Source organism: Dermacentor variabilis, chromosome 3 (assembly GCF_050947875.1).
Source record: "Dermacentor variabilis isolate Ectoservices chromosome 3, ASM5094787v1, whole genome shotgun sequence".
Lineage (NCBI taxonomy): Eukaryota > Metazoa > Arthropoda > Arachnida > Ixodida > Ixodidae > Dermacentor > Dermacentor variabilis.
Window position 1 is genome coordinate 124816755 of NC_134570.1, and position 13088 is coordinate 124829842.

General features: G+C 46.1%; 1 protein-coding gene across 1 annotated transcript in view; it reads right to left on the bottom strand.

Moving 5' to 3' along the window:
* The window catches only part of LOC142574729 (arylsulfatase B-like), an 88538-nt gene that overhangs the window by 26657 nt on the left and 48793 nt on the right, over positions 1-13088 (bottom strand). The window contains exons 2-4 of the mRNA XM_075683752.1: positions 10951-11110; positions 8898-9010; positions 3572-3682 (exon numbers count right to left, since the gene is read on the bottom strand). Coding sequence (XP_075539867.1) covers positions 3572-3682; positions 8898-9010; positions 10951-11110 — 384 coding nt within the window. The remainder of the gene's footprint in view (positions 1-3571; positions 3683-8897; positions 9011-10950; positions 11111-13088) is intronic.

The following is a 13088-nucleotide window of genomic DNA, read 5'->3' on the forward strand; positions in this document are numbered from 1 at the left end:
AGGCAACTACCGATTTCCCCCGGGTGGGTTAGTCCAGTGTTGCCGTCTATGTGAAGCAGAGGCCAAAAGAGGTGTGCTGCCTCCGCCGAAGGGCCTAAAAGGTCTGCACACTCAGAATCGGCTCAACCCCTAGGATCCCTCTTTCCCCAGACACGGCTAAGCTGCGCACGGCTACAAGCGAGAGGGTCCAACGCTCATGTGCTCGGGTACGTGGTGTCCCAAAACAGCAAACGCCTGCCCACACAGACGTACCTGCGGGGATGAACGGTGGATGAATGAATGAATAGATGAGGGGAAAAATGAAACCTTATGGCACCGTCAATAACCAACATGTCATCCGTTTCTGAGGTGCAGCAACAAAAAATAGAGGTGGATAAAACTTTGTTTATGGGTGTTGACATAAAGCTCCACTTTCCATTATGTTCAATTCATGGTGCTCGCAGCTAATCCTGTCCGACTTTTTCTCTGAGTGGATGCGCGTGCGTTTTTCCTTTATTTGTTTTGTCATTTGATCTTAACTTGAGGCAAAGTGCAAAAAAGAACAAAAGAAAACAACAAAACGAGCGAGAAAAGGAAAAGACGAAGACAATAGAGGAAACGAAGACACAGCGCTGTGTTTTCGTTTCCTTCTCTTGCCCTCGTTTCTTTTTTTTTGCGGTTTGCCTCAAGTTATTCAATACCAACTACACCACCAGTCTGTTCTCTTGAACTTCATTTATTCTGTTGTTATACTGGGAGTTATCTTTTTAAATCACACAGATTTTTTTAAAAGGCTATAAGCACGGCAAACGTGGCATTTTTGCAGACGAGTTCCTAGGCGAGGTGGACATACTTTACCGCTAATAACCTGACCTTCAGAAGACGAATTAGCACAAATTCATTATTGACATCTTAAGTAGTGCCTCAGAGGCAGTTACTTAAAGGGCGTACTTCAAGGCAGCAGCACTTTAATCCAGCCTCATTTTTTTCAGTTGAAAGTTGCGCCTAATTATTGATATTTAGCATCGAACTTCAACAGAAAATACAGGCAAAATTTAAACCTAGCGCGCTGGGAGCGCAGAGGAGGTGGCCCCGCTATCATTTAAGACGGAAACGCACCGTGATGCGTCAAGCGCGAAGAAGCTTGAAACTGAACGTCTCGGCCAGACGCCGTAGCTACACATACGGCACGCTTTGCCAGGCAAGGATGTGCGGTTGTTTGCCGGGTCACGATCTGGCATGACATCCTATTCATTGCAAATTCGATCCACGCTTCCTTACGGGGCATTGCCATCTGACACGTCGCGGGTCGCGGTCGGTCTCGATATTGCCTCGACTGAGGTTCACAATTCCATGACGAATATCTGGAATTAGGTGCCATCTGCAAGACTTTTTTTTTTAGAAAATGGGCGTGCGTTAATATGTGACTGCCTCGGAATTTGTCATTTAGACAAATGCCCCCAAGGCACTAATAAAAAAGTAATTGATACATTTTTCATAATTAGTCTTCAGACGCCCACGTTATCAGCGGGAAACTATGTCCACCTCGCACAGAGACTCGTCTGCAAAAGTGCCACATGCAGTGCGCTCAATGCTGTTTTGTAAAAAATCTGTATGGTCTAAAAGAAATACCGCGCTATATGTTAAACCTGTAGAAGGGTGCCATGCCTTTAGCTCGGCTAGCCTGCCCACCTAATATTAAATTGTCTCTCACCAGCGCGCGCGTGCTATCACTACTGGTTGATATTACGGCTTTCTTGTGATACACGGTGCACGGGTGGTGCGGGGTGAATAATGTGCGATGGCAGCGCGTTTTCAAGAGGCCGTTTAGCTAGGCTAAGAATCTGGCACAACGCAGTAGAAACGCACTCAGAAGACTAGCTCGCACGACCCAAGTGTCAAATATATATTTTGTTCACCACTGCCATCAGAAACATTCTGTTTTACTTACTATAAGCACTACCACATGTAATCTACGCATAACGGTTAGCCACTGAGCAGGTCCGTTACTCTCACAATCATTTTTTACAGCTCATGAATCGTCAGCTTTACGTAAACGTCAACTATAGCTGAGAGACCTGGATTGGGAAGAATTGGGGATAAACGTTAAGTAACTTGAGATTCGCTGATGATATTGCCTTGCATAGTAACTCAGGGGACCAATTGCAATGCATGCTCACTGACCTGGAGAGGCAAAGCAGAAGAGTGGGTCTAAAAATTAATCTGCAGAAAACTAAACTAATGTTTAACAGTCTCGGAAGAGAACAGCAGTTTACAATAGGTAGCGAGGCACTGGAAGTGGTAAGGGAATACATCTACTTAGGGCAGGTAGTGACGGCGGATCCGGATCATGAGAAGGAAATAATCAGAAGAATAAAAATGGGCTGGGGTGCGTTTGGCAGGCATTCTCAGATCATGAACAGTAGGTTGCCGTTATCCCTGAAGAGAAAAGTGTATAATAGCTGTGTCTTACCAGTACTCACCTACGGGCCAGAAACCTGGAGGCTTACGAAAAGGGTTCTACTCAAATTGAGGACGGCGCAACGAGCTATGGAAAGAAGAATGATAGGTGTAACGTTAAGGGATAAGAAAGGAGCAGATTGGGTGAGGGAACAAACGCGAGTTAATGACATCTTAGTTGAAATCAAGAAAAAGAAATGGGCATGGGCAGGACATGTAATGAGGAGGGAAGATAACCGATGGTCATTAAGGGTTACGGACTGGATTCCAAGGGAAGGGAAGCGTAGCAGGGGGCGGCAGAAAGTTAGGTGGGCGGATGAGATTAAGAAGTTTGCAGGGACGACATGGCCACAATTAGTGCATGACCGGGGTTGTTGGAGAAGTATGGGAGAGGCCTTTGCCCTACAGTGGGCGTAACCAGGCTGATGATGATGATGATGGTGATGATAGGTGAGTCTGCCATTTACTTTTTATGACGAACCATGACTCCTTAGCTATTGAAAACAGGCGAAGAAGAAAAGTAAATGTAACGATCGTGGTGGCATCCGACACCAGCTCGTTACAAAGCGTGTGCTCAAGATGTCCATCCGTAGTATCCATTCATTCATTCATTCAATCAGTCATTCATTTATTGATTAGCTTCTTGTCGTGTCACAAGCCCGAGTCTATTATTCTTAAGAGTTCTTGCACAGGTTGCGACACCGGGTGCTGTGTTTGTGAGGAATGATAGCAGTTTTTTTGCCTTTAGGATGTGCGAACACGTTTTTCCCATCATACGGAAGCGAAGCCAGAAATCGCTGTCTGGTGCCTTTTGAAGGTATAGACACGGTATAAGCGTTTCGCTGCCGGTTTTTATAGAACGTAATTTCCCGCGGTCTCCAGCTACGCAGAATACCTCTTTCATCACTTATAATTTCGTAATGCCAAGAAAAGTGCAACTCAGCACCATTGTGTAGTAGCTCAGAGGCCAGCGACGCCGTGAGGACTTTCAAGGCAACATTATATCAATAAGTGTCCATTAATGCGCACCGTTCTTCAGATATAGGTTATTCTAGTCATCATTTAACAACACTGTCAGACCTTAGCACTTGTACTGCAACATGACACACAGCTAATGCGGGGACCTACTCACATAAACCTGAACGTGGCTGTAGTAATCGACTGGACCTGTGTACAGGCCAAGGGAGGTGTCGAAGCCTCGGAAGGTAGGCGTATATTTCAGGCTGTAGTAACCGATGTGCCACTGAAAAAGAAAAGCGCATTGCTATATGTTAACACTTTCATTCCTCAAGGGAAGTATTTTGTTGCCGTGAAAAAGGTACCACAAGGAGCTATGAGTGGCAGCCCAGAAATTACAAGGGGACGCTTCTGCTTACTGAAATTGCCGAATGCATACATATAAACTACATTGTGGTGAGGCCTTAGCCCGGTCGTTCGTGATGCACATTTTCTGTCACGTGTCAGCGTGTTCAGCGTTTTCATTTGGGGGATTAGGTGAGTTATTGCGATGAGTTTTGCTGAGCTGAATTACCAGAGGTAAGTGCAAAGTAACAAAAGAAGCTACGTCTTTTATGCTGAGTCAGCGCCTGCTCTATGCTTAGACTGACCTAAATGTCTACGAGAATTGCCATGGACTGCGACAACGTTTCACGTCGTCTTGCCATCAAGCGGAAAAATAGTGCTAACTTGTGTTAGTTATTTAAAAATACTCTATGTGCTCCTATATAGAGTATTTGATAGCATAAAATTTGTACTGAACGCTATGGATATTCTGGAAATAAATGATTAGACTGCTAGACCAAACTCCCGGAGGCATCTGGGAAGAGTTGAAAAAAAGAATTCTGGAGCTTTCGCGACGAAACCACGGTTTCGTTATGAAACAAGCCGTAGTGAGGGACTCCTCACTAACTTTGACAATCCGAGCCTTTCTAACGTATATCTAAGTACTGTATATCTAAGTACTCGACCGTTATTGGATATCGCGCCCGAGGGAATGCGGCCACTGCGGCCTCCAGCTGAGCAGCGCGTCGCCATATTCACTAAGTTACCGCGTCGGGTGGAAGTGGGTCGAGGATTGCCTGTTGGTGCTGCTGATCTCGTCCTCAGACCATACTTCGGCGCGCATTGGGTGCTCCAATTTGTTTGGAAAAGGGTCTCATACATATTTTTGTCGCCGGGGGTCGTAGTGTCGAGCGATTACAGATGAGACCGTCAGGTGATTACAGCTCGAAAGGTGACTTAGTTTGTTTAGGATAACCGTCTAGCCTCTTGACTTGTCCCGTTATGTCCCACTCATTATCTTCTTGAGACAGTTTAGAGAGTGTGGTGCTGAGATAGGAAGAACAGGAGCCAATCGATTCTCCAATGGGATTCTTGTAGCATGACAGATATTACATAGAGAAAAAAAAACGGCTTTTCATTTCATGTTTAATAATAGATGACGGAAATATGACCGGGCTGTAGGAATGGGTAATTTTACCATGGTTACACGGGCCCACCCTGAAATTTAAGTCACTTTTTATACAATAATTACATATTATATTTGATACAATGAGCATGGTTTCAAATGTAATGCTACTTTTCCCGACGACCTCCTTAGGCTCAGTTTGGCAAACCGACACCAGGAGAACGGGACTGGCACTGCAAAATAATGATTAATGACAAATTCGCATTAAGGAAAAGAATGCTTCTCCGGCCTAACAACGGTTCAGGCCAAATTTTGGTTGAGGTAAGAGGATTTACATGCGACGATCGGCACTAACGCGAGTTTACATCCTTAAGGACAGCAAAGTGTCGCGGTCTTGATCATTGTTGCTGTGACAGCACAGTCTTGAAGAGAAGTGTTTTGTAGAGGAAATTACCAGGTAGTTCTTTTTATGTGGAACACGTTAAAAATAAATCTCATATCTGCGTGTCAGGCCACGCAAATTATCTGCAAGAAGAGTGCCCTGCCATTTTTTCCGGATAGGCTACGTGGCTAGGCGGAAATTAGCAGCGAGAAAACGTTCAATGTAAAATTCCCAAAATAACTAGAATAATAACCGATTTAGTTACTAAATTTAGAACAGATGTTTTGCACTTTCGCATCTGAAGTTGACGAGTAGTGATGTTATGTCTGTTTAACAGAACTCCTAAGACTAGCACCACTTTCTAGATACCGGCTCCCAAACTGCTTTAAACTGCCTCAGTGTTCCAGTTAGAGTGTCCGAAGCTTTTAAAAGCTAGCTTTTAGGAAGACATTAATTGGAATGTCCGTTGAGATCGCATATCCCGAAAGTGGTGTTAATAAGAGGATTTCTGCTAAGCAGAGATGACTTCGACATTTCTTAACTCTCGCAATCACGTGTGCTCTATATTAAATGTTAATTATTATATTCTCGTTATTCGTGAAACTAAAGTTGAAAGTTTACATCTTGCCAATGTCCACCCAGCCACATCACCTTCCAACAAAAACGGCAGGGGCCTAGATAAGACAGTTCGTTTAAAATAAATGTGTTCGGCATACAAAGAAACATGCAGTATAAGAAGCCTCGCTGCTGCAGCGGCTTTAAGTTCAGTGCCGCACCATTTGGCGATATTTATTGGTACAAAAATTGTAAAAGGTTGTCCTAAGTTAGCGCTCTCTGGCGAGCTGCTGAGAATTGGTGTAATTGTATTGGGTATAAAAGCGGGAGCAGGCGGAAAATGAGTCTTGCAGGAAGGCAGCAGAGAAAAAAAAAGAATTATTAAACGTCTGTCAATAATATATTTTTTGTTGAGCAGCATTTGCCTATATGTATGTGTTTAAAGGTCAGTGCCGTCTATAATTCCCGGTAAGCTTACTTCATACCGGGTCAAATTTAGCGCTAGTTTCGCCTGATCATATCTAGTAAATCATGACGCGTAATAGCCTTGTTGGGAAGCTTGTCGTTGAGAGCATGGAAGTACATGTGAGCAGAAATTATCACTTTGTAGATGGCCTAGTAAACCACTCCCGGGCCAGGTCACGATATAATCATTGTGGTGCTGACTTTCACTGCGTAAGAATAACGACAACTTACGCAGAATAGATGCTTAGTTTTCGCAAAGCGTTGGTTATTGCCACACTTTCTACGGTTGTTGATGAAACTAAGTGATCCAGCTGACCAAACCATGAAACGTCAAGAGGTGTCTACACGCCTAGCCATGCGCTGCTAAAGTGTTCCAGCAAGTTTTGCATCGGCACTTGGAGTGCTATGTCCATCGCCATACTAAATGGCGAAGAACGGATCAGATAATAGCAGGTTTACAGTCCGGCTCAAAACCACTTTGTAGTGAGGCGAAAACTAGAGGGTGCTTGAGCTATCAGAGGAGCCGACGTACAGATTGTGTTGGTAAGCGATGTATCAATCCGCGCTTGGCTGCGCCGCATTTTCTGAGGAGAGAACGGAGCAGACGACGCCGCAAGCAAGTGGTGCGCTTGCGGTCCACAATTGCGTGTCACGACGGATGCGTGCAAATAATTGCGCAGATGCAGCGTCATTCACCGACGATTCCAACTTTTATAATGCTGGTGGAGGCGAGTTTTAATGGAAAAATAATTCAGATCTCATGCACTGTAGCAATCGGTGTAAGCGAACCTCTTGCGTCCCCTCTCTTGAGAGGGACCACACTGAAGCAGGAACCACTCTGCAAACCGTCCGACCATGCACTGCGATCAACGCAGTAATAAACTTGTGTGCAATCCGACGCTATCATGTTTGTAGGTTGTTTTTAAGTCGTACTTTACGATTTTTCTGCGTATTTTAGCTTGAGGAATTAAATTAGTTCAGCAACTTGCTTGCGCCAAATGGAGGGCTTGGGTATGCGTGGTTCGGAATAATTTTTGCTGGAACAACGTGCGACGCTGAACGTGGGACGCCGAAGCAGGTTTTTTTTTTGCGGCACGCGGCGATTAACGCTGTCGCGTGAATATAAGTATGTCTCTTGTGCCTTTTTGCTCAGTCTTATTTGGTCCTCTGGTTTCACTGACAATAAAGCTTGCAGAAAAATAAATACATGAGGTTATTCGTTGATTGTTTGTTTTTTACGCTTGGAATTTTATGTATGGTTTCTGCTAGATCAAGACGCCATGGGCCGGAGTTTGTAGTAGACGACAAGATCTGCTGCGAGCGTCGGCATCGGCGTCCTACCTCGTAACCAAGCGAACGAGCGCAGCCAAAGATGAGAGCGAACGGAGAGCGCGGCGGGGGCATAAAAAAAGCGGCGAGAGCGAAAAGAGCGCAAGGAGGAAAGAAGAGGAGGGCACGGTGAAAGTGTGGGAAGGAAGCATACTGCCGCGCACGGGTGCTTTGCAGCGATGATCGCTACGAGAAGTCGCCATAGTAGCGCGCGTAGTCTGTGTGCAAAGGAAGCGCTGCATGAGCGGCGGTTCTCTGCGGCTGCCGCTCTGAATCGTGCCCACGCGTCACCCAAGCGCTTCCTCTCGCGATCTCCCGATTAGTGAAGCAGGTGCGCCATACTTCGCCGCGTATTCAACGTGTCTTACAGGACAGATTGCCCACGCTAGCCAATCGCGAAATGAAAACAAGTATACAGCTGCGCTCAAATTTTTCATTGCGGACTATCGTAATCGTCGGTGCGTTTTTACTTTAGCGAATAGCGAATTATTATTTCACCCTAACCTTCTGCGTGAGTAAATTTACTTCTCATTCGGATTTCTTTTACCCTCAATAATATGAACGTAGTCGGCATTCAGGAAGGTTCATTAGGGATCATATGGATGGCGGGAACCTTGCCGGTGTTGCTTTTCTGCAAAACAGGCACGTATCACAAGCAGTTCTTTACGACGTTAGAAACTATACAAACATTCCTGTAGCGCTTGGGCATGCTAAACCTATGTACCTGTAATATAACCGAAGTGGATGCGCGGAACTACATTACACTGCGCACTATGCGGCGCACGCGGATCGCATGGTGGGGCCTTAGCACGCCTCGTAGCTTTCACTCCACCGCAAGTTCATGTTAAGCCAGAGTATAGATATGCATAAGTGTTAGCACGTGCGCGTTTTATTTTTTCGATCTTTGACGCTGCACGCAGAAGAACTGATAGCCGCGCTAGTCGGCAATGATTCATTATGGGAATACCCAGCGTAGGTAGATAACACAACGCAAATTGCCTTCCCTAGCACGTTTCAGTTCTGCGAGACCGCGAAGAGCTGTTGCGAAGTTGCCATAAATTCTAGAATGCGTGTTTAGTTTTTAGAGATAGGTTTTGCATGCATTCGCATTGGGTAGTGCGAGTACGCAGTTCCTCGAAGCATTACTTTGAAGAAAGAAGGGAGTTTTCATCTCGAGATGACGGGGAATGCATGGTGGACTACGCCTGATAGCTTGAATGCCTCTGATACGCTTTATTAAAACTATGCTTTGGCCATCAATTCGCATTATGACTATTAAGAATAAAGCAAACAAACAAAAGAATGAAGAAGTCTTATTACCTTTCCCACAAGATGCGTCTCGTATCCCAAGTCTTTGAAGTACTCGGGCATGATCTTCACGTCGAGGGGCAGACCAGCTGGTTGTGCTGGCATCAAAATACCATTCTGGAAGCCTAAGTAACGCAGAGGTGAGATGGCTATATTACCAGGTGATAGCTCTAAAAATACTCGCAGTAAACACACACACACACACACACACACACACACACACACACACACACACACACACACACGCACGCACGCACGCACGCACACACACACACACACACACACACACACACACACACACACACACACACACACACACACACGCACGCACGCACGCACGCACGCACGCACACACACACACACACACACACACACACACACACACACACGCACACACACGCACACGCACGCACACACACGCACGCACACGCACGCACGCACGCACGCACACTGACAGCGTGACGACGACATGAGCTATATGGGAAGACTACAAGTTTGTGTGACGAAGCTGGATTGACAACAAGGACACGACCACGATGACATGACCTGCTAAAGGCTGCATGATAGCGACAATTTGACGGCGACGTAATCACGACGATGATAGGCAACAGCTGCAGAATTACGATTGGTTGACAGCAGCATAATTACCATAGAATTCTCAAGGATCGACACAGGCCGTATCACGACGACGGTATCACGATGTTATTGCGATGACTGAGTGACAAAGAATCGTCACACAGTCAAAGAATCGAAGTGACGAAGATAGAACAACTTTCACTGTGTCACGACGACAAGCGATGAGGCCAATGGTATGTCAATGCTATTAGGACAATGGCATGACGACAACTGTAACACGAAGCCTGTGTGACGATGATGGTATGACCACAGTGGGATGACAAAGCAGAAGAGACGTTGATGGCACGATCATCACGACATGACGATGACGGTATGACAACAGATGCATGGTAGCGATTGTTTGAGGACGACGGAATGACGACAATGTCATGAAAGTGGTGCCATAATCACGATTGAATGACAGCGTAATTACGATAGAATGACGAAGAGAGATTGACATCGATGGGACGTGGTATGACGACGATGGTATGACGACACGGGATGATGACAAATGTGTGACGACAGCGGCATGAAGACCATTGCATGACGATTGTCGGATCACGAAGGTAAAATGAGTCATATGCGTCTTGGTCGTGATAACGCGACGGTATCACGACGACGGTATGACAACAAATGCATGACGAGGACGCAATGATGGCGATGGCATGACAACGGTATGACGATAAAGGCGTGACGACAACTGTATCACGAAGCCTACACGACGATGGCGCGAAGGCGATGGCATGATGAGAGTCGAATGACGAGGCTTGAGAAACCTTGTGGTTCAAGCTATTAGACAAATGGGGACTCTCGGTTGGAATAACAAGCGTAACGATAACAGCATAACGATGAACATGTGTTATGCGTTGAGAAGGGCTTTGCACTGACCTTATACATGTGTTATGCAGTATGCACATGTATAATGCACGTTATGCATGTTATGCACTGCTATGAGTTCAATGCAAAGCCCCTTCGCATAACTCATGCTCATACACCAAAAGGGTGGAACTCTGGCGCGCGGCAACAAGTAGGCATTTGCCTGTAATGCGGTTTTTATACATAACCTTACGTAATTAACGTATACAGAGCGAGAAAAGAAAGGATGAGAATGATAAGACGAGGTAGAAGGTGAATGAACGCTGTTCAAGTGTTTTATATTGTCCTCGTTCTTTTTTTGTGTGCTGCCCATTCATTTTAACTAAAGCTAACTCGTACAACTTGCTGTATTGCTACACTACGTTACCTCTCTAAAATGGTCCACTGGCAACGTCTATAAGCAAGGTGGCCTGTGCATTGAACTGATGTCAGCTTTGAGCCGAAGTACAGTGCGCGATCACTGACAACAATCGGCATATGCATATGTGCTATGAACATAGCGCGACCTGTGTGTTGATTTTATGATGAAAACTAGACATGCAATTATAAGCTGGAAGTGCGAGTGATCATTAACCGGTGTGTATGCTGTAGAGGCCGCTCAAGAGTGCTCCCCTGGAAGGCGAGCACAGCGGCATGACGTAGTAGTTGTTGAGCACCACTCCAGTTCTGGCCAGCGCGTCCAAATTGGGCGTGGGTATCTGAGGGGAGCCGTGGAAGCTCACGTCGTCCCAGCCCTGTGAGGAGAGTGAAAAGAAAAAGTGGCTGAAGAGTAACGACGTCCACGCTTACAGAATCCTGTAACTGAATTGACAAGATCTTGTCATGTGAACTCGGCAGGCGACGTTATGTGGGGCAGAAAACGCGGTAACGCTTACAGGGGAACTTTTTACAGCGATTAATTCAATGTGGCTATCTGTATGAGAAGAGCCTTCACCACGCTTTTATTTCAATAAACGTATATGGAGGAGGGTAAGTCTCACATAAAATTAGAAAAAGAAAGCACGCAAAAGCGACATACGCGTGCACAATGTTCTTAAATTATCAGACAGTCCCAGAAGTTAATATCGAGAAGGAATGTGGGACGTGTTAGGGTTAATGTGCAGGAAAATCTTGAAGTTCATTAGGACCAAATGAAACATGCTATACCCTCACTCTTCTTCCTGTTTAGAGGCGCTGCAGGAAAAACAAAGCTTGCCCGCTTCTCTGAGAGAACCACAGGTCGTAGAAATTCTGCGTTTGCAAAAACATGAGGGCCACGTTGTGGGTGACGTGTGCCGAAAATTTCAGGCGCTTGGTTAACTACAGGATTTGTAGCTTTTACATAAATTGTAGCTTGCAGAGTAATTTAACTGAAATTGTAGATTATTTTATTCGTATTTTAGGAAAAACGCAGGTAGCTTGCCCAGTGTCCTGAATGGGGTAAACACGTAACCATAATGGCGGGAGCCAGTGGAAGAAGTCTATCACATTAGGCCGGCATCGATGAAGGAGAGACAGAAGCTGCTCTCCTTCATGGCTGCTGTGACTCCTGTGCTGTTCGCCTTACTGGTAAATATTTGTAAATATACGTTTTTTGTGTTACATTTCACGTGGAGGTACTGGGTACGCTGTCTGTTCATCACCATCAACTCAGCACGGAACTCCGAAGCGGTCACCGCGTTATTCCCTCGGCGATGGCCACTGAAGCACCCACCGCGACGGAACTTACCGCCCCGCAGCCGTCATCACCGTCTGTCGTCTTTTCGCTTCCAAAAGATCCAGGCACCTTCTGTGGCACCGATGACGTGGGCGTTGAGGTTTGCATTTGATGGTACGAGCGTGTCAGCAAAGAGAGCAGGTGGGACGATACCCTAACGCCGGCAAATGCGGTATATTATCTTAAGGAAACCGTACGCATCTGATACGAGACACATAAGCACGATCTCACCAGCTGGACCCATGCAAAGAAAAAGTGAACAACTTGTTCGGCAAGCTCTTGGGTCGTCAGCTAGCCGCTAATAAGGAACTTGGCTCTCGCGCGCAGTCATCTACTGAATCATACATTTCGTATATTCAGGGTACTCTAGCGCTTTGCCGAAAAGTTGACGGTAACATGTCCGAAGCGCACAAGATCGGGCACATACTCAAAGGTGCCGCCGACGACGCATTCAACCTCTTGGTATTCAGAAACTGTGCTGCTGCGGTTGTCATTGTGAAAGAGTGTCAGCGATTCAAAGAAGCAAAATTCCACCGTATCGCGCAGCAATTCAGCAGGCTCCCCAATACTGCAACATCGTCGTCATGCGAAGAACGGCCATCGACTTTACAATCGCCTGCTTCGAACAGTTTTACATATATCGTTCGTCGTGAAATAGAAGCAATGTCACCAGACCCTCTTGTGCCCGATGTCGCGGCTGCCAACCAGCCTATGGCTTCTTTGATGCAAGCCGGGGTTCGACAGGAGGTCGCTAATTTGGGACTCTCCTTTGTCTGCACCATGCGCGTTCCACCACTTACACCTGTCACACCATCAGTCCCACTAGTTGCACCGAGGGACCAGCCGTTTTATTTGCGATAGCGCAGAGCTCGCCGTTTCCCGTCGCCTGCCAACCTTGAATGCTACACCAGAAAACTAACGAGTGCAGTGCCGGGAGGTGACGCTGCATTCTTTACCCGGCTTCAAAATCCTTGTCTGACTGTCCCTACCCGCTCTCATTTGCTCGAAGTCTAAGT